Source organism: Phoca vitulina, unplaced genomic scaffold (genome assembly GCF_004348235.1).
Source record: "Phoca vitulina isolate PV1807 unplaced genomic scaffold, GSC_HSeal_1.0 scaffold9, whole genome shotgun sequence".
Taxonomy (NCBI): Eukaryota; Metazoa; Chordata; class Mammalia; order Carnivora; family Phocidae; genus Phoca; species Phoca vitulina.
This window is the reverse complement of record NW_022589712.1, coordinates 15,335,390-15,363,354: the sequence shown is the minus strand read 5'-3', so window position 1 is coordinate 15,363,354 and position 27,965 is coordinate 15,335,390. Positions and strand designations below refer to the sequence as shown.

Here is a 27,965-nt window from a genome sequence, read left to right as displayed (position 1 = left end):
TCCCGCCGGGGGGGAGAGGCGGCGAGAGAGCAGTGGCGGCAAGAGCCCCCTCCGCCCCCCCAGCCGCCTCCCCTCCCCCCGCCCGCCTCCGCCTCCTGCTGCTCTGCCGCCGCCGCCGCCGCCGCCTGCAGCACTAACTACACTGCCGCTCCCACCCAGGCTCCGCTCTGCTCCAGCCAAACTTCTGCAAACCATGTGCAGCCGAGGCGAGGAAACTTCTCTCCACCTATTGGGGCTGGAGGCTTGAGTCACAAGCCCCATGTTTACATAAAGTGTTTAGGTAGGACAATCCTGGAGATGCTCGGGGAAGGGATGCAGAACTGCTCGGATCCTACTGCAAGCTTCTGCTTGACATCCCTTGGCCATTACCTTTGTCCCTTTATTTCCCGTGTGTCACGAGTTTTCATGCTAAGACTTGAAATGAGTGGACTTGAGAGCTAGGGAGAAACTTGTAAGTCACTAATATACTTTTCTGTCACCAGTGGAATTGAAAAGTCATACCGAAGTCGGTATGTCAGTTTGTGCTGTGTGTAAAGAGGTAGAAGTGCTGCCTTACAGACTAGTTGAGTGTGATGTCAGACGTTTGTTAGGATGGAATTTGATGCTTATTTCAGTAATTGTGTTTTAGTTTATGGCGCGTTGGTCCAAACAAAAAAAAAAAGTTTGCAAAGCATGTTTGTTACTTAAGAACAGTTTACTTGCCTGTTAAGTTTTGGTCTCTGTGGTACTGTTAAAGTGGATTTAGAGTTGGCCATTCTGTTAAATTTGGAGGCCCTGAAACAGGGTACATGGCAGGCAGGGGACTTAGATTCTCTGGTGGTCATTATTAACATTTTAAAGTTTATTTTTGTGTTGTTTCCATTTTGCTAGAATTTTATGTCTTTGGAAATACAACTTAATTTTTTGAGGACTGGATTTAATTCTGTATTTTACATATCTAGGATTTTGGAGATTTAAAAAGAATATGGCTTGATTATTAAGGAAATGGAGGTAGCGCTTTCCAGGATTCTCTTTGGTTTTAAAGTATGCAACTCAGTTAATTTGATGTTGAACTCATTTTGGTTTACAGGGCCAGACTTTAGCACAGAGCTCTGGCACATATTTCCCAAAATATTTAAGGCAAGATTAATAACTTAAGACAATTTAACATACATAAGTGCCCCCCTCCTAAAAATGTGAGTTTGATTTAGTAATCCAGTTATACCCAGGGCTCCTGATGACTAAGTCCTTCCTCTCTGAAGACAAAATAAGCAGCTGTGTAACTTTAGTGGTCCAAAAGTGAATAATAGATTTCATACATACCTGCCTTGAACTTTCTTACTCTTTGATCAGCTAGATGAATGACTTGAGTGCTTAAATGTCTGCCTGCAAAACTGAATTCTGATCCTGATACAAGTATTTTCTAGTGCACTAGCACTAACACATCAAAGTTGGCCTTCAAACCGGCATGCCAGGTTCCTTGGATTGGCTCTGCAGTTGATGTCTGTTTCATCTTACTGGGAAACTAAAGTGATTAACTATTCTCATTGGTAGACAGTCATAGAGATCTTTGGCTTCTTAATTCTTTTAGACCTTGACTGAACTTTCAAGTTTATGGTGTGATGGAGTGCTTACATGGAGAGTGACCTGACTTGATGGAAACTAAAGGAAAAAGTGGGCAAAACTATGCTGAAGTTTTGGATTAGTTTTAGCCACTGTGTCTAGAGTATTGGCCTTGAGTCTCAAAGTAACTGCTTATTCTTAAGACCAGTGAATAGTTTCCCAGTACTATACTCTTTCATAGTTGTACAGAAAAAAACCAGGGTTATTCCTGAAACTCTGGATCTCATTCCTAGAGAACGTGCTGTCAGGAGCATCCTAGTCTTCTCTTCAGGAGCTGCGGCTCTCGACTTTAGAACTGGGCTGCTTTGCTGCCAGTTTTCTCAGGGCATAGGCATGCGTACTTGAATTTTGCCAAGTATGCTAATTATTTTGATTTTTAGTCACCATCATAAAGTAATAGCATTATAAGGAATTCTGTACAAGTTATATCTGCTTCCTCCAATTTGCTGAAGTGGAAGTATTTAGGTGGATACATACGCAAAGGTTGGGGAGAAAATAGTCATTGCAAAGAAGAACTAGTAGTGTATCTCAGGATTGGGACAAGGAAAACTGTCAGTCTGGTTGTGGGAGAGGCACAAATGCCCTGAGTTCAGTAACAAGAAAAATAAGAAGTTAAATCATCTGTTTAGTGCTTATGTACTGATTTATTTTGGTATTTGGAAAATAAATTCGGTAAATTTGTTTCACACATTTACTTCAAAGAAAATCACAGTGTAAGCAAATAATCTAAGTGGATTCATCAAAAGTTGAATTATGCATAAATATTCTAGTCATGTGCTGCTGAAAGTTTTGATGCATGTTATGCTGAAATACAATTAGAAAAGTATGCACTTGCTTGTATTCTGAAGAGGATAATTCCAGTGAGATTTGGACAGCGGGCAGAAAGCAATTTAATAGTACTGTACTTAGCTTTTTTTTTTTTTTTTTTTTCCTTTTTGGCAAAAATTTGTTGTGCATGTGTGCTGAGGTGGAAGGTGGAAGTTCCTTTAACACTGATAATCAAAGTAATAGGAAATAATAGATGTGGGTAGATCCCAGAGCAGTTTTTTCACTGCATAATTTTATAAGGATGTCCTCCTGGGTAACCTCTTGAATTAGGAAAATGACATGTTTTTTCATGTTTTAAGTCTACCACGCCCTCTGTGTTTTGTGTGAGGTTTAAAATATAAGTCAGAAAAGATGTATTTTGAGAGTGTCTTATATCTCATGGGCTTGGTTATAAAGTTTATAGGAAATGCTTATTTTATAGTTGGTTGTTACTGAGTCCATATTCCCTCAAGGATTCCCTATGCTTTAGGAAAGTTTTTGTTTTAATCCTGTTAGCGTTGGCTTTTGGGTTTCATACCTTTTAGTTATAATTCTAAGATATATATTTTATTAAATGCTACCTGGAATATACATATATGTAAAATTTAAACAGTTTTCAGGAAATAGTACTTGTTCTTTTGAGTATATAATTACTTTTTTCTAACTTAAAAAAACCCCTGATTGTGGTGGTTTAAATTGATTTCATCAGTCACAAATGAATCAAGGTCCACTTTTTGAAAAACACTGGTAGATTAGTTTTTTTGCTATTACAAATTACCCCAAAACTTCATGGCTTCACATAATAGACATTTGCCTATCTCATACAGTTTCTGTGGGTCAGGAATCTGGACGAGGTTAGCTTCATGGTTCTGGGTCAGGGTCTTTCATGAGGGTTACAGTCAAGATGTTGCCTGGGCTAGAGGATTTGCTTCCCAGGTGGCTCCTACTCTAGCAAGTTAATGCTGGGAGTTGGCTGGTCTCAGTTCTCCAACAGACTGCTTGAGTGTCCTCACAACATGGTGGTAGTTTGTTTCCCTCAGGGCAAGTAATCCAAGCTAGAGCAAGGAGGAAGCCACACCACTGCCACATGCTGTTAGTTAAAAGAAAGTCACTTAAGTCCAGCCTATAGCCAAGGGCATAGGAATTAAGCTCTGTGTCTTAAAGGGTGGAGTATCAAAGAATTTATGACATAATTTAGTAACTACGACAGTTCTCTATTTTTCCTGTTTATGGGTGAATTAGGATTGAACCAGAAGCCTTGTTGAAGTCAATCTGTAAGTAATTATCTTAGTTAATTAAGTCAGTATTTTCCTCTGAGGGCATCTAGTCTCACACCCTCAATCTTAAATTTGAGAAGGGAGGCTCAAAGAAGTTAAGTAATTAACCAGCCCATGGCCATTCAGTCTAGGAAAACTAAATAGATTTTTCTCTGATTTTTGTCATGAATAATCTGTGTACTGATTAAGATGAGAAAACTTGTTGGTGATTTTTAAAAATCTGAAGAAGTTATAGTATATAACTGTTGTTTCCTAGCCTCTCCTGGTTCGCAAACTTCTACATGATGGTAATACTTTCAACTTATTTGGCCTACACGTAATGCCTTGGTGTCTGTGAATTTGCAGACTTCTCATACCAGCACCCCCTCCCTGTTGATTCTTAGAGGAAACAAAATGTACTTATGAAATTAATTCAGACTACTTACTGTTCGCTCCAGATGCTGCACATACACAGACCTCGAGATTGTACTGTGTAACTATTCCAAGTAGCACATTTTTAGGACCTAAAAGAAGATGTTATAACAAAGATAATCAGGGTCTGTGTATGAAAGAAAACGATACCACTTTCTGCTGTGAGATTCTGCTGTCATGGAAACTTTGGATCTAGTAAGATTTGTTCTAAGACTCGTTTTGGCTTTGTGGTATAAGAAGTTGGATGGGACCCTGACATGGGTAGTTTGAGTGGAGCCAGGATAAATTTCGAAAGCTTTCCTTGAGTTTTTCTTTTAAATCCAGTAGACCTTCCTGATTAATAATAGATTGGGGATACAGTAAATTATCTTACACCTTTTGCTATTGTAGTTGGATAATGGTGGCTTTGTTCTTAAACTGCTTTCCAGTTTCTCTTACCATCAGGACTCCTGACAGTTGCTGGTCTGCCCTAAAGCACATACTTACCTGATTCCTCTTCTTGTTGTCTACCTGTATCTTGTTTCTCCCACCCCTCCTGTAAATGCTTTATAGGGACTTCCCTTTTCTAGATATTGCTGGTACTCACTCAAATGCTTGCAGAATTGAATTTGTAGTTGAAGGGCATAAGATAATTTTCCCCACTAGAACTGAATGAAAAGATGTTTATTGTTGTGGAAAGCCTCTGGTGGGAGGTGCTGGTGCTGTATGTGTTAATATTTGTCCTTAAGATGCTCACAGTCCAGTGGGGGAGGACACAATCTTATATTTAATACACAGTTCTACAGTACACATATTCGAAGTATAGTGGTAGTATAAATGAAGTTAGTATTTAAACTGAATCTTGAAGGGTGAATAGATGTTTGAAAAATAGTTTTGTGACATGTTTGGTGGTTGTGCATTTCTTTTTTTTTTTTTAAGATTTTATTTATTTGAGAGAGCAAGAGCGAACACAGGGAGGAGCAGAGGGAGAGGCACAAGCAGACTCTGGGCTGAGCGCAGAGCCCGATGTGGGGCTCAGTCTCATGATCCTGAGATCATGACCTGAGCTGAAATCAACTTAACCAACTGAGCCACCCAGGCGCCCCAAGTGGTTCTGCATTTCTCAGCCTACTCCTTCATTATACATCTATTGAATTGTTTTAATTGTTGAGTTGCCATCGTATTTTGGTAAGTTGCTTTTTTCTATGGCATGCACGTTCTTTTATATTATTTCTGTAGGAGTGTGCTGTCCAGTTCAGTAGCTGCTAGCCACATGTGGCTGTGCAAATTAATGTCACACTAGCCACATGTTGGTGTAGGCTACCATATTGGACAGCACAGATACAGAATATTACTGTCGTTGCAGAAGGTTCTGTTGGACTGTGCTGCTCTAGAATCATGTTTTGCTCATCTGACATTTTCACGTTAGGTTAATGTATTGAGTTAGGAATAGAATGAATAAACTTAATAGCTTTCTGGCATCATTGGAAGAGTCAGAGTGGTTGGTATTTATCAACGGGGGGGAGAGAGTATAGGATATTTACATTGGTGAAGAATATAGGCGTTGGAATCAAATCTAGGTTGGAATCATGTTCTCTGTACCTTAAGTTGTTTGGCTTTGGGCATGTACTTCACTTCTGAGCCTCAGTATTTCTTTTTACTTAAAATATCTGTTCTTAAGATGCTCACAGTCCAGTGGGGGAAGGACACAATCATATATATTATTTTACATGTATATAAAATACATATTATATAAATGTAATATTTATCTCATAGGTTTGTGTGTATATAAAATAAAGTGTAAGGGGGCTTAGCACAATACCTCAGTACATAAGATTATTAATGTATTTTTGAAATAGTCACTGAGAATTGAAAGAATTTTTTTAAAAAATTTGCTTATAGAATTGTTTGACTTGGGATTTTTATGTTTGAAAGTGAAATCAGTGATGAAATTTATAGGGAAAAACTGTTTCCCCTTATAACTATGTCTATTATATTGACTTGTTTTTCTTTAAGAAAATGATTGATCATTGGCAGGGGAGGTTCCCATTTTTGTTAGTTTATCCATAGTAAAGATCTGTGGAGTGGCAGGAGTGTCCTCATTTGAAAAAGTTGTCCGTCAGAACATTAATTTCTAAAATGTGGTCTGAAGATAGGATAACCAGCTGGCTGCTTTGCCCAGGCCTTTCCCAGCCTAGCACTGCAAGTCTAGCTGCTGCAGGAAACCCCTCAGTGCCAGGAAATCCAGGATCTGAAAGGGCCACATAAGATTCAAGGATTCCAGTTTATCAGATTTCATTAGTGAACCATAGGACAAGTATTCAAACTAATCTTACTTGCCATCAGAGTGCTTAGAGTCAAAAAATCTCTAAGGTAACCAGAACCCAAACCACATGAGCCTTTTTAGATTGAGATCAATACTCTGCATTTAAAGACTAGTGCCTGGTGGCTTAGATTTGACTGGAATTACATCATTTTTGTTAGTTGTTGCCCTCTGTAAGTCTTCATGTGATGAGTTCAAGAAGCAGTCTAGTACATATTTTTATATTAGCAGTATTCAAAAAAAATTTGTCGTGGTAAGCAAGTTTCTAAGACTCATGTATAGAAGCTAGATTAAAAGTCAAGTTTATACTTAAACAGAATCTTGCCTGTTTTGGGCTTTTCAGTTCAAATAGTGCTGTCTGAATATTGCATAAATTTTAGGTTCTTTATTTAACTATTGTGTTCACTTTTCTGATTTTTCATACCACCCCTTTACCAGTTCTATAGATTTCTTTGTAGTAGAGCATCTCTATCTTTAAGCAGGTTACTTAGTTGTTTTTCTACTGCGTTTATTTGAATGTAAGCTTCATGAAAGTAAGAGCCCTTTCTGTCATCTCTACCACTGTATCTTGGAGCCCAGAGTAGCACATCCTAACTTCTGAGTAAGTATTTGTTGTATTACATGAAAGAATGAGTATCTCTGAGAGTAGGTTTTATAGTTCTGCATGCTTTCCAGCCTGTTTTATTGTAACAGTCTAGGACATGTTGAAACATTTTGTTTTTATTTTTAAATTTATTTATTTTTTATTTTTTAGGATTTATTTGTCAGAAGAGAGAGCAAGCACATGAGCACAAGCAGGGGGAGTGGCAGGGAGAGGGAGAAGGAGGCTCCCCGCTGAGCAGGGAGCCCAATGTGGGACTCGATCCCAGGACCCTAGGATCATGACCTGAGCCGAAGGCAGATGCTTAACTGGCTGAGCCACCCAGGCGCCCCTATTTTTAAATTAAAAAAAAAAGGATTTATTTGAGAAAGAGTGCACAAGCCAGGGAAAGGGCAGAGGGAGAGAATATTCAAGCAGACTCCCACTGAGCATTGAGTCTGACTCAGGGCTCTGTCCCACAACCCATGAGGTTAGGACCTGAGCAGAAACCAAGAGTTGGACACGTGACTGAGCCACCCAGGTACCCTGAAACATTTTGTTTTTAAAGAAACAAATCTGGGTTTCTTTTTTTTTTTTAAAGATTTTATTTATTTGACAGAGACACAGCGAGAGAGGGAACACAGACAGGGAGTGGGGGAGGGAGAAGCAGGCTTCCCGCTGAGCAGGGAGCCCGATGCAGGGCTCGATCCCAGGACCCTGGGATCATGACCTGAGCCGAAGGCAGATGCTTAGCGACTGAGCCACCCAGGCGCCCCAAATCTGGGTTTCAAATTGTGCAGAAGGAGTTAAAAAATGTGGCCTTTAAAAAATCCCGTTTTGTTAAACCCTTGAGGAAAGCTCCCATGAGGAAAGGGAATTTGGAATAGTGACCTTAAATCTTCCTTTAAAAAAATGGCAATTCATAACCAGTGGTGAGAATTGAAAGTTAATAGATTTGGATTGGAAGTATTTGGAAAAACTTGGTCTACTCCTCTTTATCACCTCATAGCACAGGCTCCACACGTGCAATTTGTTTTGTTTTTTTTTTTTTTAAAGATTTTATTTATTTATTTGAGAGAGAGAGAATGAGAGACAGCATGAGAGGGAGGAGGGTCAGAGGGAGAAGCAGACTCCCTGCCGAGCAGGGAGCCCGATGCGGGACTCCAGGATCATGACCTGAGCCGAAGGCAGTCGCTTAACCAACTGAGCCACCCAGGCGCCCCACACGTGCAATTTGTAAAGGCGAGGAGAGGAGAGCATGAGGAGATTGGGTTGGAGAAAGAAAGAGAATTGAATCACCTGTACTTACTACATTAAATGGAGCAAGAGGGTGCTAATGAATTACTGAAAGTCTGTATCTATAAAGTGAGGACAAGCCAGTAAATAGTGTCTTAGTTAGTGGTACTCAGAGTTTAGTGAGCATGGGAATCTCTTGGGAGAGTTGTAAAAATCATTCCTTAGTTGCAGCCTCAGAAATCCTGATTGCAAAATACAGGAATCTGTATAAATCATGGACACCCAGCTGTTTGCTGATGGAGTTGGTCTGAGCACCACACTTGGGAAAAACTGCTGTGAGAGACCGGGGAATAATTAAAAATAGGTGAAAAGATTAAGTTTTGGCAAAAAAAAAAAAAAAAGTTTCTGATACTAGAAACAATAGATTGATTTTATATGTAAAAACCATTCCTGCTTCTGACTGCTGTGGTATGTGAGAAGGCACCCGGAATGCCTGTTGGCGGCTGCCTGGTACATACAAAATGTGTCCAATTTAAAAGCCTTCTGGGGCTTGCACTGAATAGCCAACTCATTTTAAACAGTGGAAATATTACTTATATTTAAAGTGAACTGCTCCATCCATTTAGGTGCAGGATTCATTAACGTCAGTCTTTAAGCCTCTCATGATGTTTCTCAATTGGATTCGAAGTGGGGGGGGGGGGGTTGTCCTAGTGATGATTTGATTCAACCTCCAATTCTCAGAATCCTATGGATTTTTACTTAGATGGACTGTAGTAACAGTAAACTCATAGCTTCCCATATGTTAAGTCCATTAATCCTCACAGCAACTCTTATGAGGTAGGGGTACTGTTAAACCCATTTTACAAATGAAACTGAGACCCAGAGAGGTTCAGTGATTGGCCTAAGGTGATACAACTAGTAGGTGGTGGTGAGGAATTCAAATCCAGGTTGGTCTTAATCACTGTACTCTCATGAGTGATAGAAATTTGATGCCATTTTGAGGAGTGCTTCCAAGGCCACTGGTGAATGTACTTGAGGCTCTCCTCTGTCTTCTGGTAGGATTTCTTGGTCATTTTGATATTACAGAAGTTGTGATCATGAAAATCTTGTTACATAACCTAAAATAATTAAAAAAAAAAAACAAACCTCTTTCCTGTAACTAAAGTTGAAGCTTTTATCATAAATTTAAGTAGCTGAAAAAGATGCAATTTCTGATGAATCATAAATATATTTAAAAATAAAGGTATTATATCTGTTTTTAGTGTATCTAGTGGAATGTAATACTGTAATGAGTTAGTTGGTGTCTACCATGATTGCTTTAATAAACATAAGTAAACAATTCAAATTTAACACTGTTCCTTTTTTCTTGAAAAACTGTTAATTTCCCCCCAAAATGTTTACCTAATAAATTTTTATGCTTGAAGGTCTTACTGATTATCCTTTTGTTTTTTGCAGCATATTTGTATGTAAATTGAAATGTTAGATTTTGCCATGACCATAAGGTACAGATGTTCATATTTTGTTGTTAAAATTGTTGTAATTAACACACAGTTGACCCAAACAGCAAATTGTACATATTGATACTTGGAGTAAAACTTTATTGGAAATGCCCCTCTTAATAGGTGGGGGATTATATGGTTCCCATTAAATTAGAAAGCTTTGTTGACCAATATTTCAAATTGTGTTCTTGTTGACTTCCCAAAGACGTCTGAATGTAGGTTAAATATATTTATAGGTTTTTAAATACAGCGGGCCAAACTAAAATTGAAGGTGGGCGAGAAGGGAAGATGGGACAGGAAAACAGCCTTCATACATTGGCTGCAGGTGTGTATCCAGGCACAGCAGCTTTATGTAAGTGCTTCTGTGGAACCCAAGGATCTAGAAAGCATTCCTTGAACTCTCCATGCCCACATGTTCTTTGGGAAATCTTGGGATATAGGTACCTTAGCAGACTGCTACTCAAGGAGGAGTCTTGCAGTGTGCTGAAAATGGTACCAGGATGTTTACCTTTGCATTATTAGAGCAAATAAGTACATAAAAATAGTAAGGGTATATATAGATTGATGTGTATTCTCTGGGTGAAAGTATCTGTGTAGCAGTTAAGTTGCAAAATAAGTGTCTCAATTTAGAACACTAATACTGTATTCATGGATATAAACCTTGAATAACAGGTTTCATTGAACTTCACAGTTCCATTTATATGCAGATGGATTTTTTCCATACAGTACATACAGTATATAAATACATTTTCTCAACCTTTACCTTGCCTTATTTGTAAGAATACAGTAAAAAATATAACAAATGTGTTAATTGACTTATTGGTACATCTTCTGGTCAGTGGGCTATTAGTAAAGTTTGGGGGAGTCAAAGATAATACAGATTTTCAACTGGGGGGTGGGTACATCTAACCCCCTATTTAACGGTGCACTATAATGTATGAAAAAATAGAACATTTAAATTCATTGTGGTGGGAAGCATATGGGACAAGTGGGGGTTATGCATAAAAATGAAGATAAAAAGAAATTTACTTTTTATTTATTTTTTAAAGATTTTATTTATTTGACAGAGACACAGCGAGAGAGGGAATACAAGCAGGGGGAATGGGAGAGGGAGAAGCAAGCTTCCCGCGGAGCAGGGAGCCCAATGCGGGGCTCGATCCCAGGACCCTGGGATCATGACCTGAGCCGAAGGCAGATGCTTAACGACTGAGCCACCCAGGCGCCCCAAGAAATTTACTTTTTAAAGATTTATTTTAGAGCATGGGGGGCGAGGGGGGAGGGAGAGCCTCAAGCAGGCTATGTGCTGAGGGCAGAGCCCAACATGGGGCTCGATCTCACGACCCGGAGACCACAACCTGAGCCGAAACCGAGAGTTGGACACTTAACTGTTCCACCCAGGTGCCCCGCTTTTTAAACATGTTTATCAATTCAAGATGGTAAGCACATAAATATCAAGTTCTTTGTTCTTGGCATTTTTTCATTTCCCCAAAGTGTGTGAAACTAAAAAAAAATGTGTGGGAAGAATATTTTGACTAGATTGGTAGTAAAGGCATGGATAGTACCGATAAATGAAGTGCTAGTGAGCAGGCATACTGAAATTACGCCATCCAAAGTAGGTATATAAAATTCATTCTTGTCATCACAAACCTGTCTTACGTATTTATTTCAACACTCCAGAGTTTCCTGTACGGTTCTCTTTAGGGCTGGGATTGGGATTTCCTGGAGACAGGTGAGGGATAGTGTCCAAAATCTAAGCCTTTTGGCTTTAATAAGTATCTTTGCCTAGATTTCCTAGGTGTTAAGCTTTCTATAGTTCTTTTAAAATATCTTCCTTTCAAATTCTGTGTTAAAGACCCAAACACCAGCTTCTTCATAATTTTTATTCAAGCAGCAATACATATAGGAGCTGAAAAAGATCATCACAACTTCTTGATTAAAAAATATTAAATACCAATTAAATAAGAGATTCCCTCAAAAGTGAGCATTTATTTTTGATTGTAGAACTTGAATATCTCTTGCACTGATACTTTTCTCTGGTTATCACTTGATCAGAAAAAATACTCGTCCCAGCTCAAACATTACCTTAAGGTGATAAAAAGTGAGATTAATTTCATAGCAAATTACTGGTAAAAACTAAAACGATTTTCCCAAAAATGTGATTAATGAAAAATGCTCCTGAAGTCTTTCCCACATGGCAAGCTGCAGATGTGAGGCAAAGGTACTTGCTGCTAGGTTGTACATTATAAATTTGCAGCTAGAGCTTTCTCTACATGCTATCTTCAAATACAGAACTCCTCCAAAAATCACACTTTGTGCATTTGCGATATTACCACAGTCACTTGAAACTTGGCCTCACTTCCAAACAGACTAATTAGAACAAAGCCATGCTCTTTTCCACTGTCATTTTCTATATCAAATTATCTTTATTTTCCTTTTATTTTTTATTATTATTTTTTTTAGTTACACCCAATATGGGGCTTGAACTCACAGCCCCGAGACCAAGAGTGGCATACTCCACTGACTGAGCCAGCCAGGTGCCCTTATTTTCATCTATTTACCTCGATGGTGATAAGGATTACGATCATCCACTCCAGGCGGAGTGCCCTCTTCTCAGTCAGGTGATTCCGCATTAGATCTGTCAGCTCCATGCAGTGCTGAAGTTTTTCATTCATAACCTGCATTAGAAATATCTTAGGAAGTACCCTGTATTTATATTTAAACAATTTTAAGAACTAAGTAACGTCACATATCAAAATTCCAAAAGTCTGAAATAGGTAAACAGAATTTATCCTCCAATTCTTGCTCAGTTCTCTCCCCAAGGCAACCTGCCAATGTGAGCCTGCGTCTTGTGAGTCCATCTAGAGACACTGTAATGCAGATTGAACTGCAAGAAGTACTTTACCTACTGAAGCTCTTGCATTCCTGAGATTTTGATGGAAGATGTAAAAAATAAAGTTTTTGAGTCCTAGTTTTTGGTAGCTGGCCTTGGGAGTTTAGTAGTTAAGAAAGGCAAATTGGAAACATGCACTGTGGCTGAAACGCCCAAAAGACGATAAAAACTGATTACTTCCTAAAATCGTTCAGGTTCTGCGCAAACCTCCAAACCGTACCATTTGACCTGCTGCACACTTGCCACTAGTTGGCACTGCTTTTAGTGCTGAACTGCAGAGCTTCTGGGTTCCGATGCCCCGCCGCACGCTGGCTGGGGCAGGGTCACAGAAAACAATCTTTGGGGTTTTTGTTTTTTTAAAAGATTTTATTTTTAAGTAACCTCTACACCCAATGTGGGGCTTGAACTCATGACCCCGAGATCAAGAGTCACATGCTCTACAGAATGAGCCAGCCAGGCGCCCCCAGAAAACAGAACCTTTGAATTTAAGACTTGGATGTGACCACTGGTAGTTGTACCTCCTTAATCTCTATCTCACTTTCTTGGAAATTGGAAGAAGTCTGGAAACCTTTTTTAAAATAGTTTGATTCCCCTTGATTACTTATGGGGCATGCTGAGGGCGTGGGTTTGGTCTGGAAATTTGAGACGATCATCACAGACGCATGTTTGGGGCCTGACTTCCGTCAGCGTACCATATGTACTATGTGTATATGTACTGTGCTTGTACACAGAGCACAAGACTGCCCCGGGGGCGCCTGGGTGGCTCAGTCGCTTCAGCATCTGCCTTCCACTCGGGTCATGATCTCAGGGTCCTGGGATCCAGCCCCATGTCCTGCTCCCTGCTCAGTGGGGAGTTGGCTTCTTCCTCTCCCTCTGCACCCCATCCCCACTTGTGCTTTTTCTTTCCTCCCTCCCTCTCTCTCAAATAAATAAATTCTTAAAAATCAGATAAACGGCCTCAATAATGAGAACACAAGGGACCACAGTCATAAGCTTCCTGCCTTTATGGCCATCCCCTAGTTTCTCCTCTGTGTAAATGCTTAGCACAGTGCCGCCTTCTGTCCTCCTTTGCTCCCCTCCTTTCTGTTTCTATTGGCTGCTCGGATCTTGGTCTATAAACATGCTCATCCTCAGGCTCGCTTCTCTCTTCAAGGTGTGGGCCTGACCCTCTTCCATTTTCTTTTACCTCTGACTAAACAGACGCGTTCTTCCTCCACTTCCTCATCACCGAGTTTATTCTTTAGCCCTTAGAAATTGCATATTACAACTCTTCTGGAACTTCCAAATGTCTCCGAGTTAGTGAATCTAACAACTTTTCTTGGTTCTAAACCTCAGTGAACTCAAGCATTTGATACCACCTTGAAATGCACACTTCCTTTGGCTTTTTCTCCGCTAAGATCTACGTTCTACCTCTGACCGGCATCTTTTCCTGGGTTTCCTCTACCTCCTCTTGCCTTTAGATGACACTTCCCAAAGTCCTGATCTTGTCCTTCTTGTCTTCTAGCTCTACGCTCTGCTTGCACCATCTCATCCACTTCGGTTTGTGTAGACGCTCCCTAAACTTCGGTCACTTTGCATCCCACCATCACTATTTCTGTGATGTGTATGTACCAGTACTATTACATCATTTCCAAAAGACTTTGCTTAATATGTTTATTTTAAAGGTAAACTGTCATCGCCATAAATGGACAACAGTGTGATGTGAAACAGTGTTACCTACAGGAAGCTGAGCCTGACGCCAGGGAAAGGGGAGTAGCATACACTAGAGGGCCCATCAGGAGCCACTAAACCACTAAAACCAAACTAGTTCAGGGTCCATGTGTCGCCTAAATTCATCTCTTGGACAAGTATATGTATCCCACATTTTGGGAAAGACTTAATAAACTACTAACTCTTTTCTACTCCCAAATATAACTGTTTAATTCTGGTTGTTCTCTGACTGAATTTCTAACTGCCTATAAAACATCTTATGGATTTCCTGACCGAACCTCAAATTTAATGTTTCTCAAACTAAAACTGACATCCTGTCCAAGTCTATCCCTTTGGCCTGGGTTCCCTTTCTCCGATCAGGTCATGCTGTCTTCCCAGTCACCTGGGGTGGAGATTATTTTTTTTTAAGATTATTTATTTATTTGAGAGAGAGAGAGAGAGAGAGAAGAGAGAGCACAAGCAGGGGGAGCAGCAGGCAGAGGGAGAAGCAGACCCCCCTCTGGGCAGGGAGCCCAACATGGGACTCGATCCTGGGACTCTGGGATCGTGACCTGAGCTGAAGGCAGTCGCTCAACGGACGAGCCACCCAGGTGCCCCTGGGGTGGAGATCTTTGATCTCTAATTCCCACTCCCTACAGTTATGTCCCATGAGGACAGTCTTGAATCTATCCCCTTCTTAGCATTCCTTAATACTACATAGGAGGTCTTCATGAAATATTCATTATTTGTTAAGAACAGATCCACTCCCCCGCCCCCCACTGGCATCAGAGTTCTCATTCTAAGCAGTTGGATCGGATCATGTCACTCCCCTGTTCAATAGCTTTAAACATTTTACCATCCATTGCCTTCTCAATACCATGAAACAATCCCAGGTCATTTGGTCCAGTCACGCTTCAGAGGATGGCATCTCTGCCTTCCCAGCCTGCTCTTTCCTAGGTGCTCCTAAAGCACTTGGTTTCCTTGTTTTAGCACTTACTTCATTCTGCCTCACAGCCATCTGCTGGCAGCCCAGCACCCTTCCCTCCTGCCCCCTACACTTTGGGGAGTTACTCTTCCACTATTTTCAACCACCTGATGTGGCCAACCATGATCTCAGCACATACCTGACACCCTCCCCAGCGCTCCCCCCAAAAGCCCCAGGGTGAAGGGGTGGCTATAAGACCCAGGCTTAGCCCATCATAATGCCCACTTCCCTCCTCATATGGTTGGCCAAAGCTTGAACACATGTCCCAATTCTTTGAAGCTGCCAGGCAGAGTGAAATGTAACTTGGACATTCCCTCCTCCCACATCCATTGCTCCCATTCCCACAGAGAAGGCCACAAGGAGGCCAACTTGGCATCTTGGGGAAGGTGCTGAGGAAAGAGTCCTGATTGATTTAATTGGGTCTGTGCGACAGACGTTCCCCATTCCCTCACTCTAGCCTTGTTCTTCTCAGCAGTACATGGTGACAGGTCAACTCGTTCAAACTTTTCTGTGGTGTGCAAGCAACAGAGTCCCCATCAGCGCATGCTTCCTATTTCATTTAGCTATAGAGTCACGCAGGTTACATGCACACGGATGAGGGAGCACGAGAAAACAGGGATGGTATCACAGAGGTGGTAAATGTGAAGTGGGCTCTAAATAGGCAGGTGCCGGGCACCTGGGTGGCTCGGTCAGTTAAACGCCTGCTTTTGGCTCAGGTCATGATCCTAGAGTCCTGGAAGGAAGTACTTGAAAATGAGGTTTAAAAAGGTAAGTTAGTGCCAAATTGTGAGAGGAACTGTAGACCCTAATTCCTGGGACCTGTGAATAGGACATGGCAAAGGAGAGTTACGACTGCGTATGGAATTAATGCTGGAAATCAGCTGACCTTGACAGGGAGATAAACCTAGATTATCCTGGGACTGGGGAGGGTCCAGTGGAATCACAGGGGTCCTTAAAAGTGGAACTGGCAAGTACAAGAGCTTAGGAAAGTGATGCCACGTGAGGAGCCCTCAACTCGTCTGTTACATGGAAGGGGCTCCAAGCCAAGGAATGTGGGCAGCCTGTAGGAACTGCAAAAGGCAAGGAAAGTGCCTTTTCCTACACAGAGCCTCCAGAAAGGAACACAGCGCTGCCAACACCTTGATTTTGGCTCAGAGACTATGTTAGACTTCTGACCTGCAGAGCTGTCATACAATACATTCATGTTAAGCCAGTTTGGGATAATTTGTTACAGCAGCAAGAGAAACTTACTACACCATGCTGCAATGTTGGAATTTTATTCTGTAGGTAATGTGGGGTCCTTTGTTCAGTCTTCAAATATTGGTTGTGTGGACTATATTGTGCTGGGCAGAGGAGAGGGAGTGGTGAATAACACAGACACATCTCTGCCTTCCAGCTAAAGGGTCCAGCGGAGAGGCTGGGGGGCAGTCAAGAAGGTCTGAGAATAGTCCGGGGGAGAGAAGTGGGGGAGCAGCAGCAGGAGTGTTATAGGCAGGGGGTCTGAAGGCAGGGGTCAGTATGGCATCCCCCAGTTTCACCAGCCCAGGGCCTATCATGCAGACTTTCCGTAAATATCTGTTAATGAACGAATGACACTGAGAAGAAAATGAAAAGGGCAGTGTGACTGGACGTGGAGGGTGAAGGAGAAAGAGGAAACCACTACGCCTTTCAGTTTTCTGGTTGACTGACAGAGGGAGGAGGCCAGTGGTCCTGCCACAAGCCGAAAGGGAGAATAGAGAAGGTTCAGTGTTTTCTGGGTTCATTTTGAAATCTTAATCACCGATTAATTCTACAAATATTTACTGAGCATGTGCTCTATGTGAGAACTGGGAAGGTAACAGGGAAGAAAATAATCTTGGTCTCTGATCTCAGGGAGCCGACATTCTAGTGTGGAGTGACTCAGAGAATTGACTCTCAAAGGGACACTACGAGATATGTCAGTGTGGAATGTCAGTGTGGAAGACGTGTGCGATTTAGTAGGCAACGGGAAACACCTGGAAGGCAAGCAGAGCACTGAGGTACATATTTGAAAATCATCAGGAAGTCATGGAACCGAAGAGGAGTGCTGCTGAGACAAGCGCCTGTGGGGCTCAGTCAGTGAAGCATCTGCCTTCATCTCAGGTCATGATCCCGGGGTCCTGGGGTCGAGCCCTGCGTTGGGCTCCCTGCTCAATGGGAAGTCTGCTTCTCTCTTCCCCCTCTCTCACCCCCCCAACCCCCTGCTCGTGCTCTCTCTCGCTCTCAAATAAATAAATAAAATCTTAAAAAAAAAGGAAAATACGCTGAGAAGCATAGTCTGGGAACTTTTAAGTATGCTTGGTAACTCGTGGAAGACTTAACACCAAAAAGATGGCTCAGAGTGGGCCTGGGAAATGAACAATTAGCTGTAACAACTCAATCAAACCACGAAGGTGGCGACGGTAATGATAATTGGGTACCTCTGCTAAAGGGGAGACAGATTCAGTGGGATGTGAGATGTGAGGAGAGTTCCATAAAAACTGTCAGTTACCAAAGGAATTCTGATGAGCGAAAGTTTTAGTTGCTATGTAATGAGTTTTCAGAAACAGAATGTCCAAGTCCATTAGATAAAGTGAAATGTAGTTCAAACCCATGTGGCCATCATGCCCCGCAGCCATCTACCCGCTAGAGGTCCCAATCCACATCCCTTGCCCTCTGGGCCCATGAGCCAAATAATCCCTCCGTCTCTGGTGTGCCCATCTATATTTAGATATTTAGGAGGAAAGTAGCTTCTATCCCTTTTGCTACTTTGTTTTAAGGAAGGAGAGGGGGAATCCCACGAGTGTAGCTCCAATTTCCTATAAGTCCCTTTCCCCCCTAATACGTTGCTTCTTCTACTTTTAGCTATCTTGCCCCAGTTCCTAACTTAGAATCCAATAAAGATGTGGTAGAAATATGTAATTTATAAAGATAATTAAAATGAATCTTGAATTTTAGCTCCTAAAGAAAAAATAAAGTGGAGTTTCAGGGACTGCTGGTATTATGGAATTAATGTTTGTGTCCCCCTTAAATTCTTATGGTGGAACCCTAATCCCTAAGGTATTTGGAGATGGGGCATTTGGGAGGTGATCAGGTATAGATGGGGTCATGAGGGCATGGATGAATTAGTGTGATGGAATCAGGGTCCTTACAGGAAGAGGAGGGGCCACGAGACAGCACTCTCTCCTGCCACGTGAGGACACAGTAAGAAGGTGGCGGTCTATGAACCGGAAGAAGGCCCTCACCAGGAACCCGGTCTGTACACGTAATCAGAACACGAAGATGCAGTGTGTCAGGGCTGCACGCGAGGGATTCGTACAAAGTACTCCGTAAGCACAGACCAGATGGGAAACCTGCCCAAGGACGTGACACTTGGGCTCATTAGGCAAAATGCAACCAGGGATGGTCCCGGCTCAAACCTACCAAACGAATCAAATCACATCAACTTGAAAATCAGCTACAGATGGATCTACGATGGTGTGAAATTTAAAAAGACTCTAATTTTTATTCTGATTAACTGCAATGTATGCGTTCTCCCAATGCACTGAGTTAAGGACTGAGAAGGCAGTAGTACTTTCATTATATCTAGTTCATATGAGATTTTTTAAAAAAAACTGCCACAGAACTGACTTGTTCCAGGACTTTTCCAATTTGGGGACTGACTGGACTCCACCCCACCGGCTCTCTGGGCTACTCAATCAGCCCTCCAATGGTGTCTCCACTGGAGGTGTCCCTCCTGGATTAGCAGAGTGATGATGCAGTGGCACTTTGTCCAGGTTTCCCCTTCCTTCTTAGCAGTTTGATTTTTGTCCCGCTGGTTGATTATTTCATTGTACTTCGTCTTCATTATTGATCCTGCTTGGACCTCTCTCATCTTCAACTCTGGCATTCCTGTTGAACGTACCACTCACGTTGAGTAAGTTCTTGAAAGACATCCTTATCTTTATACTTCTCCTCTGAACAATACCTTCAAACCACCTTCATAATTGGTGACCATGATCTTGTTTCTCCTTTTCTGTAGTCTTGTCCACGAGGGACATGTGAAGGACACTTTGGACATCAGTATTACAGAACCATGATTTGAGGGAAGACAGGATGGGCTGGGGAAGCAGCTGGTTATCTTGGTTATTGCTCAGCCACTTTTATTGACTCAGGTAAGCACAGCAGGCTGAGTATCAGAAGAGCTAGAGAAGGTCTGCATCTGCCTGGTGGCCATGACTTTATACCTCATCACACTGATCATGATTCCATCATGAGTCTCCATTCCAAGAGAAAAAGAGACATCCAAGAGCAGTAACTTAGTGCTCTCAAATTTGTCCCCAGTGAATGTGTCTCATCAACACTGATGTTTTTGTTTAGTCTGTTATTACAGAATTCTCACAAGATGCTTTATTTTCAAATTAGCTTTACTGAGGCATAATTTACGTAGGATAAAACGCAGCCATTCTAAGTACACAATTGGAAGACTTTTGACAAGTGGATACCCTTGTAACTGCCCATACATTTCCATCACCCCCAAAAGTTCCCTTGTGCTCCTCTGCAAACTATAGCCCCATCCACTCACCCCCTCCCCAGCTCCAGGGAATCACTGATCTACTTTCTGTACCTATTGATTCGAATTACCTTTCTAGATCCCATAAATACAATAGCACATGTTTTTGTGTCTAGATTTTTTCACTTGGCATGATTCTGATATTCACCCATGTTGTGGCATGGGTCAGTAATTAACTTATTGTTGCTGAGTGGTATTCACTGTATGGATATGCCACAATTTGTTTATCCACTCACCTACCGATGGGCACCTGACTGCTTCCAGTTCTGGGCTATTATGAATAAAGCTTCTGTGAACATTTGTGTATGACAGCGTGAGGACATGTGTTTTCATTTCTCCTGGGTAAAATAGTTAGAGAAGTAGAATTGTTGACTCCTTTACTAAGACAATGGTTAATTTTATGAAAAACTGCCAAGCTGTTGTACCAATTTATATTCCCACAAGTAATGAAGTTCCAATTGCTCCACATCCTTATTAACACTTGGCATTAGTCTTTTAAATTTTAGCCATTCTAATGGGTGTGTAGTGAAATCACATTGTAGTTTTAATCGCACTTCCTTGGTGAGCAAGGACGTTGAACATCTTTTCATGCTCATTTGGTCATTTACATTATTTTCTTTTGTGAGGTGTCTGTTCAAATCTTTTGCCCATTTATATATATTTTTTATTTTTTTTTTTATTTTTATTTATTTACTTGAGAGAGAGCCAGCGAGAGAGTGACAGTGAGCAGGGGGAGGGGCAGAGGGAGAAGCAGGCTCCCCACTGAGCAGACAGCCCTACACTTGGACCCCGGGATCATGACCTGAGCCACAGGCAGCTGCTTAACCAACTGAACCACCCAGGTACCCCTCTTTTGCCCATTTAAAAAAACTGGGCTGTCCTTTAAACATTGAGTAGAAAGAGTTCTTTGTATATGCTGGATAAGTCCTTTGTCGGGTATGTCTACTGAGAATGTTTCCTCCCAGCCTGTGGCTTGCCTTTTCATATTCTTAACAGTGTCTTTCAAAGAGCAGTTTTTTAGTTTTGATGAAGTTCAACTCATGAAGTTTTTTCCCCCAAGATTCATGCTTTTTTTTTTGTCTTAAGAAATCTTTGCCTGGCTAAAGGTCATGAGGCTTTTCTCCTATATTTTCTTTCTGAAGTTTTATAATTTTAGCTTTTATATTTAGGTCTCTGATCCATTTTATTATTCTTATTTTTAAAGATTTTATTTATTTATTTGAGAGAATGAGACAGAGCATGAGAGGGGGGAGGGTCAGAGGGAGAAGCGGGCTGGGCGGGACTCGATTCCCAGACTCCAGGATCATGACCTGAGCCGATGGCAGTCGCTTAACCAACTGAGCCACCCAGGCGCCCTCTCTGATCCATTTTAAAATGGTGTGAATTAAAGGATAGAGTTCAGCTATCCAATTGTTCCAGCACCATTTGTTGAAAATATTATCCCTTCGTTACTGAACTGATTTATATTTGTCAAAAATCAATTGCTTGGGCGCCTGGGTGGCTCAGTCAGTTAAGCATCTGCCTTCGGCTCAGGTCATGATCCCAGGGTCCTGGGATCAAGTCCCGTATCGGGCTCCCTGCTCAGCAGGGACTCTGCTTCTCCCTTTCCCTCTGCCCCCACCCCTGCTGGTGCACTGTCTCTCTCAAATAAATACAATCTTTAAAAAAAATCAATGGTTTATATGTGTATTTCTCAACTCTCTTCTGTTCCACTAATCTTTATGTCTGTTCTTATGCCAATATTCAAATATCTTGATTACTGCAGCTTGATTTACTTCAAGTCTTAAAATCAGATAATAAAAGTCCTACAATTTTGTCCTTTCTTCGAAACTGCTTTGGCTAGTTTAGGCCCCTTGCATTTACATTTTAAAATCAGCTTACTTCTTTTTTTTTTTTTTAAGATTTTATTTATTTGCGAGAGAGAGAATGAGAGACAGAGAGCATGAGAGAGAGGAGGGTCAGAGGGAGAAGCAGACTCCCTGCTGAGCAGGGAGCCTGATGTGGGACCCGATCCAGGGACTCCAGGGTCATGACCTGAGCTGAAGGCAGTCGCTTAACCAACTGAGCCACCCAGGCGCCCCTCAGCTTGTTACTTCTAAAATAAAAAAAGCCTGCTGAGATTTTGATAGGGATTGAGTTGAATCCACAGGTCAATTTCCAGAAGTAACATCTTTATAATATTGAGTCGTCTGTTTTACAAACATGGTAGGTATAGGTCTTCATTCATTTGGTTTCTTAGCCATGTTTTGTAGTTTTCAGGGTACAGATCTTATTTAAAAAAAAAATTTATTCCTGAGGGGTGCCAGGGTGGCTCAGTCGTTAAGCGTCTGCTTTTGGTCCTGGGACTGGGCCCTGTGTCGGGGTCCCTGCTCAGTGGGAAACCTGCTTCTCCCTCTCCCTCTGCTGCTCCCCCTGCTTGTGCTCTCTGTCAAATAAATATACAAAATCTTTTTAAAAAAAATTTATTCCTAAGGGGCACCTGGGTGGCTCAGTCGTTAAGCATCTGCCTTTAGCTCAGGTCATGTTCCCAGGGTCATGGGATCGAGCCCCGCATCGGGCTCCCTGCTCAGCAGGAAGCCTGCTTCTCCCTCTCTCACTCCCCCTGCTTGTGTTCCCTCTCTCACTCTCTCTCTGTCAAATAAATAAATAAAAGCTTTAAAAAAAAATAAAAAAAATAAATAAAATTTATTCCTAAGTAATCTGACGTTTTGATGTTATTGTAAATGGTATTTCATAATTTTCATTTTCCAATTGTTCATTGGTAGTATAAAGAAAGCGAATTATTTTTTATATAGTGACCTTGGATTCTGCAACCTTGATAAATTCACTCATTTGTTCTAGTAGTTTTTTTTTTTTAAGATTTTATTTGTCAGAGAAAGAGAGAGAGAGAGCACAAGCAGGGGGAGGAGCAGAGGGAGAAGCGGGCTTCCCGCTGAGCAGGGAGCCCGATGCGGGGCTCGATCCCAGGACCCTTGGGATCACAACCCAAGCTGAAGGCAGACGCCCAGCTGACTAAGCCCCCCAGGCGTCCCTGTAGTAGCTTTTCTGTAGATTCTTCAGGACATTCTACATATAAGATCCTGTCATCTGTGAATAAATGCAATTTTACTTCTTCTCATAGGAGATGTTAAATCTTGGGGCTATAAATACAGCCACCCAGAGGGACTGGTGCCTTGTCTGGCTGGCACTGCATGGGGCTTTCTCCACGGGTCTAGGGTGCCAGAGACTGGGTTAGCATCTGATTCTCCCAACTGCTGACGTGTGGCGGTGGTTACACGTCAATCCTTTCATGAAGGGACTCAGTCTCAACCTGGCCTTCATACTGGAAGACAGGGGGTACTCAGCATACTACGAGTAGAGGGGGAGAAGCCTACGGAGCCCTTTTGTTCTCACTGATGTTTTTCTTATGTTTGCACTTGATCTTAGCCATGAATTAGCTGACCGTTCGGTTGTCAAGGTATTCCTCACTCAAGGTGTCCTCAGTTGTAGACTTGATGCCAATAATTCCATCTTGCGTAGGGAGGAGAGACACAAAAACAGCCACCTTCCAGGTGAAAGATCAGATCATTTCTTTGGCATCAACCTTCTTGCCCAAGCCACGGGGCAGTGGCAGTTGGCTTACTGATGATTCAGAACATGAGACCCGTGATGCTTGCTGGCAGTTCTGGTGGTGGCAGGAAGCAGGGAATCTTTAAAGTAACAGCACTGTGAGGATGTTGGGGGTCATAGTGCTTACTAAGTAGGTTTCTAACATTTTCTCCACCTTTTTCAAAATCTGAAGTCTGTATTAGGCAGACTTCTAAGATGCCACCCAAAGGTCCTCGTCTACCCCCTTCCCTGGACTGTGGTCTGGGCCCAGTGACTTGTTTCTAACAAAAAGAATACAACGAAAGTGATAGGCTGTAATTGCTGTGATGAGGTTACACGAGACTGTGAGTCCTGTCTTGGTATTGCTCTGCCCCCGTCTCTCACCTGCTCAGGCTGATGAAACAAGCTGCCACATTGGGAGGTGCTTGCTCCCCAGAGAAGACTATGGGGCAGGGAACTGAGGGAGGCCTCTGGTCAACGGCTTGTGAGGAACTGAGGCTTCAGCCCAACACCCTGAGAGGAACTGAGTCTTGTCAACAACACATGGGTTAACTAGCAAGTTCACCATCCCAGCTGATCCCTGAGATTACTGCAGCCTTGAGAGAGACTCGGAGGCCCTGGTTAGGCTGGACCCAGGTTCCTGACGCATAGACTGTAAGGCAGGGTTTGACACGGTGCTGTTTTAAGCCAGTCGGTTTTGGAACAATTCGTTTCACAGTAATAGCTAACTAATAACAGACGAGATTGGGCGCGTTCAGGGTGGTATGGCCGTAGACCGCTAACTAATAACAATCAAAGGAGATCCCTCAGCTCTGTAAAGCTTTTGGCATCCCTTTTAGAGCCTCTGGAACTTCAGCCCAATCCACAACCATGCAAGTCCAATGCTTTTCAGGTCTGACCAGACACCTGGATTGTCAAATCGTGTCTAGTTAGACATTTAGTCTCCAAAACCATTTTGGAATCCACTGAACCTTGAATCTTATAGTATCACTGATCAATCTTTTCATGTCAGCTAAAAGTGACATGGTTAAGGACGGGCCTCTTTCCCTGACTGCTGGCAGTGACCTCCGCTGTCCCGTGCTGGCAGCTGCTCACACAGGCAGAGGTGGTGACAGGGTCAGTGACAACTGTAGCTGGGACCATAGCTCAGTGACAACTAAGGTAACTTCGATGTTGTTATTCAAGGGGAAATGTCTGGCCTGGAGAAAAATACGTAGATACCAGAGCTGCCATAGCATTCCAGAAGCCACGGTGGGCTACTGAAATTGTAAGTCATTTTTTTTTTTAAGATTTTATTTATTTGTTTGAGAGAGAGGGCCTATGCGCACAAGCTGGGGGAGGGAGACAGCCCGATGCAGGGCTTGATCCCACATCCCTGAGATCATGACCTGAGCCAAAATCAAGAGCTGGATGCTCAACCAACTGAGCCTCCCAGGCGCCCCGTAAGTCATTTATTTTTGATGAGGCATAGGATGAATGTGGGGAAGTGGTAGGAAATAAGATTGAAAAAGAGGAGAGAACACGAAGGTCCTTGTATATGAAGCAAAAACACTTGAACGTAACACTTGAGGCAATGACGGAAACTGGAGGTACTAACTTAGTGGGAGGGACTGAGAAAAGATAATCAGTTGATGTTAACATCAAGATAAATCAGATGCTGAAATTATCTGACAAGAATTTTAAAGCAGTCATTATAAAACTGCTTCAATAAGCATTGAACATGCTTGAAACAAATGACCAAAAAAAAAAAAAAAAAAAACACCAAAAAAACAACCAAAGTCCCAGCAAAGAGATAGAAAGCATAAGAAGAATCATAGGAAAATTTTAGAACTGAAAGATACAATAAGCAAAATAAAAAACCCAATGATGGGCTCAGCAGCAGAATGAGGGTGATGAAGAAAAGAATCCGTGAACTCAAAGACAGATCGATGGAAATTATCCCATATGAACAACACAGAGGCAACAGACTAGAAAACAGGTGAACAGAGCCTCACGTATGTGTGGGAGTGTAAGAAAGGACCTGACGTTCACATTATCCCTTCAGAAACCCAGCAGCCCGGAACTAGATGCCACAGCATTTTTTGGGTGCTGGAAGAGAATGGTCAGCCCAGAATCCTAGAGCTGGTGAAAATATCCTTCGGAAGGAAGGGGAAATCAAGAGAGTCTCAGAGAAAGGACAACTAGGAGAATCTGTTTCTATAGACTTATCCTAAAGGAATAACTAAAAAATGTTCTTGAAACATCAAGGAATCAATAAAAGAAATCATGGAACATCATGAAGGAAAAAAGAATGACAGAAAGAGTAAAAATATAGGTAAATACAATAGAATTTCCTTCTCCTGAGTTTTCTAAATTATATTTGATGGTTAAAGCAAAAATTGTAACAGCGATGGAGTTCTCGGTATCTGCAGAAGAACAGTTCAGACAATTATACTGTAAATGGTGGAGGGTAAAGGGATGTAAAGGATAGCAGATTTCTGTACTTGATTTAATCTGGTAAAATGTTAAAACCAGTAGACTGTGATAAGCTATGTATGTATAATATAATATCTAGGGCAACCACTAAATATCTATGCAAAGAGTTATACTAAAAATATACAGATAGATAAATCAAAATGGAATTCCAAAAAATGTTTAAGTAACGCACAGGAGGGCAGGGTTTGGCACAGGCGACAAATTAGATGGATGGCAAGGGCATTATGCTCAACAAAAAAAGGTCAGTTTTAAAAGTCGCACACTGTATGATTGTATTCATAGAACATTTTCAAAATGACAAAATTATGGAGATGGAGAATAGATTACTCATACCAGGGGTTTGGGATGGTGGGGAGCGGAGGGGGTGTGACCAGAAAGGGGCAGGTCAAGGAGATCTTTGTGGTGACAGAACAGCTCTGCATTCAACCGTGTGGTTACGTGGACCTCAACGTAATGAAAGGTCATAGAACTACGTGCACACATCATACAACATCCATTCTGTTTCCTACTCTCCTTCCCCACGTGGTTTATCTCCATCATGACCACCTCCACCCACTTTCATCATTCTCTTGTTACCTATGTCACTCTTCTCAATTTTGCTTCCATGCTTCTAAGTGCTTCCGTGATGGTTCTCATTGGATGGCTTCCTGCCACTTATTCTCAACATATCTTAAATTTTGCTCCCCCACTCCCCTGGCCCCACCTGTCTGTGTTCTGCCATCTTCCTACCTGTCACTCATGGGCAAACATCAGTCATCCTTGACTCTTCCCTGTCCCTGGCCTCCCATGAGCCAATTGCTTGATTTGTCTTAGAGGATTCTTTCTTGAATTCATTTCTATTCTCGCTGCCACGATCACAGTCCTGGGACCCATGAACTCTTGGGTTCAAGTCTTGCTTGAGGCTTGACAAGAGCTTGCTGAAGGAAGAGCAGGCCTCTAAACTCTCACTACTTTTACCTAGTCTGCAGAGCAAGTATCAGAATATTCTTTGATGCAATAAAGAAATGTAGTGAAAACTGTCTGTATCTAGGAGATGGGGAAGGGGAAATCCAGGTATCTGAATCAAAGTCAAACAAGATATTTCTCCAAAAACCAGTTAAACACATTTACTCTTTCACATGGTCACACAAATTATAAGCAGAGATGTGTCTTTCTCAGTAAAAGTGCAAAATACATACCTTAACTCTACGAGTAATGCTAAGGAACTGACAAGTTTTATCATAAAGTTGTTCCAGGTTTTCTCTGTCCCAGTAGAAATCGGGAGTGATCAAGAAGTCTGAACTCAAGTTTATACGGTGTCTTAAAAAAAAAACAAAAATTTTAACTTTTTTATCTTGAATTAAAAATCACAGTCTCTATTTTATTTATTTTTACAAAGTACTTTACGAAAACATTTGTTAATGCTGACCTTTGTAATACTTCTGAGAAATATATAAATAAAAAGATTTACATAAGAATTTCAAAATTTGCAACCAAATTAACTCAATCTTTAACGTTAATGTTATTTATGAAGTAGTTAGAAAAAAAAAACCCTCTCATTTTGCTTTCAATTTCTGAGCTTTTTTCTGTTATCATTTACTTTGCAAGATACAACATTTTTTGATGGATAGGTAATCATATGCCTTAAAAATAAAAAAGACAGAAAAGGTAAACTGACAAATCTCACTCCTATTCTTATTGCCATCTTCCCCTTTCTCCCACCCACGACACGGAACCACTGTTAAGCTTACTCTCTATTCTTCCAGTGTTTGTGCAAACACTGGACAAGCACATACACACACACATTCTTAATTTCTACCTTTTTCCGTAAGAGGCCTATGCTTTCTTTTAAAGGAAAATTTAAGGCACAGAAGTAACATATAAATAGTTGTTCACTATAACAAAGAAAGCCCTAGAGAAGAACTCAGGAAACAGTAGTTGGTCCTCTTACCCTAAAACACAACTCAAATCCTTTAGGCCCCATGAACACTTTATTGTGTCCTTCCAGACCTGTTCTATGCATACATTCATGTGTGTGTGCACACCCACGTTGTGGTATGCATACAGAGAGATAAAGATGAATATTCATTTTTGTT

At 41.6% G+C, this 27,965-nt stretch overlaps 1 protein-coding gene across 2 annotated transcripts in view; it reads right to left on the bottom strand.

The window, feature by feature from the left end:
* Positions 1-11,093: 11,093 nt before the first annotated feature.
* RMND1 (required for meiotic nuclear division 1 homolog) overlaps positions 11,094-27,965 on the bottom strand; it is a 41,260-nt gene continuing 24,388 nt past the window's right edge. For both annotated transcript variants that reach the window (XM_032407651.1, XM_032407650.1), the window contains 3 exons: positions 27,069-27,189; positions 12,273-12,389; positions 11,094-11,796 (listed from right to left, as the gene is read on the bottom strand). In XM_032407651.1, the coding sequence (XP_032263542.1) occupies positions 11,755-11,796; positions 12,273-12,389; positions 27,069-27,189 (280 nt within the window). In that variant the 3' untranslated portion in view covers positions 11,094-11,754. The remainder of the gene's footprint in view (positions 11,797-12,272; positions 12,390-27,068; positions 27,190-27,965) is intronic.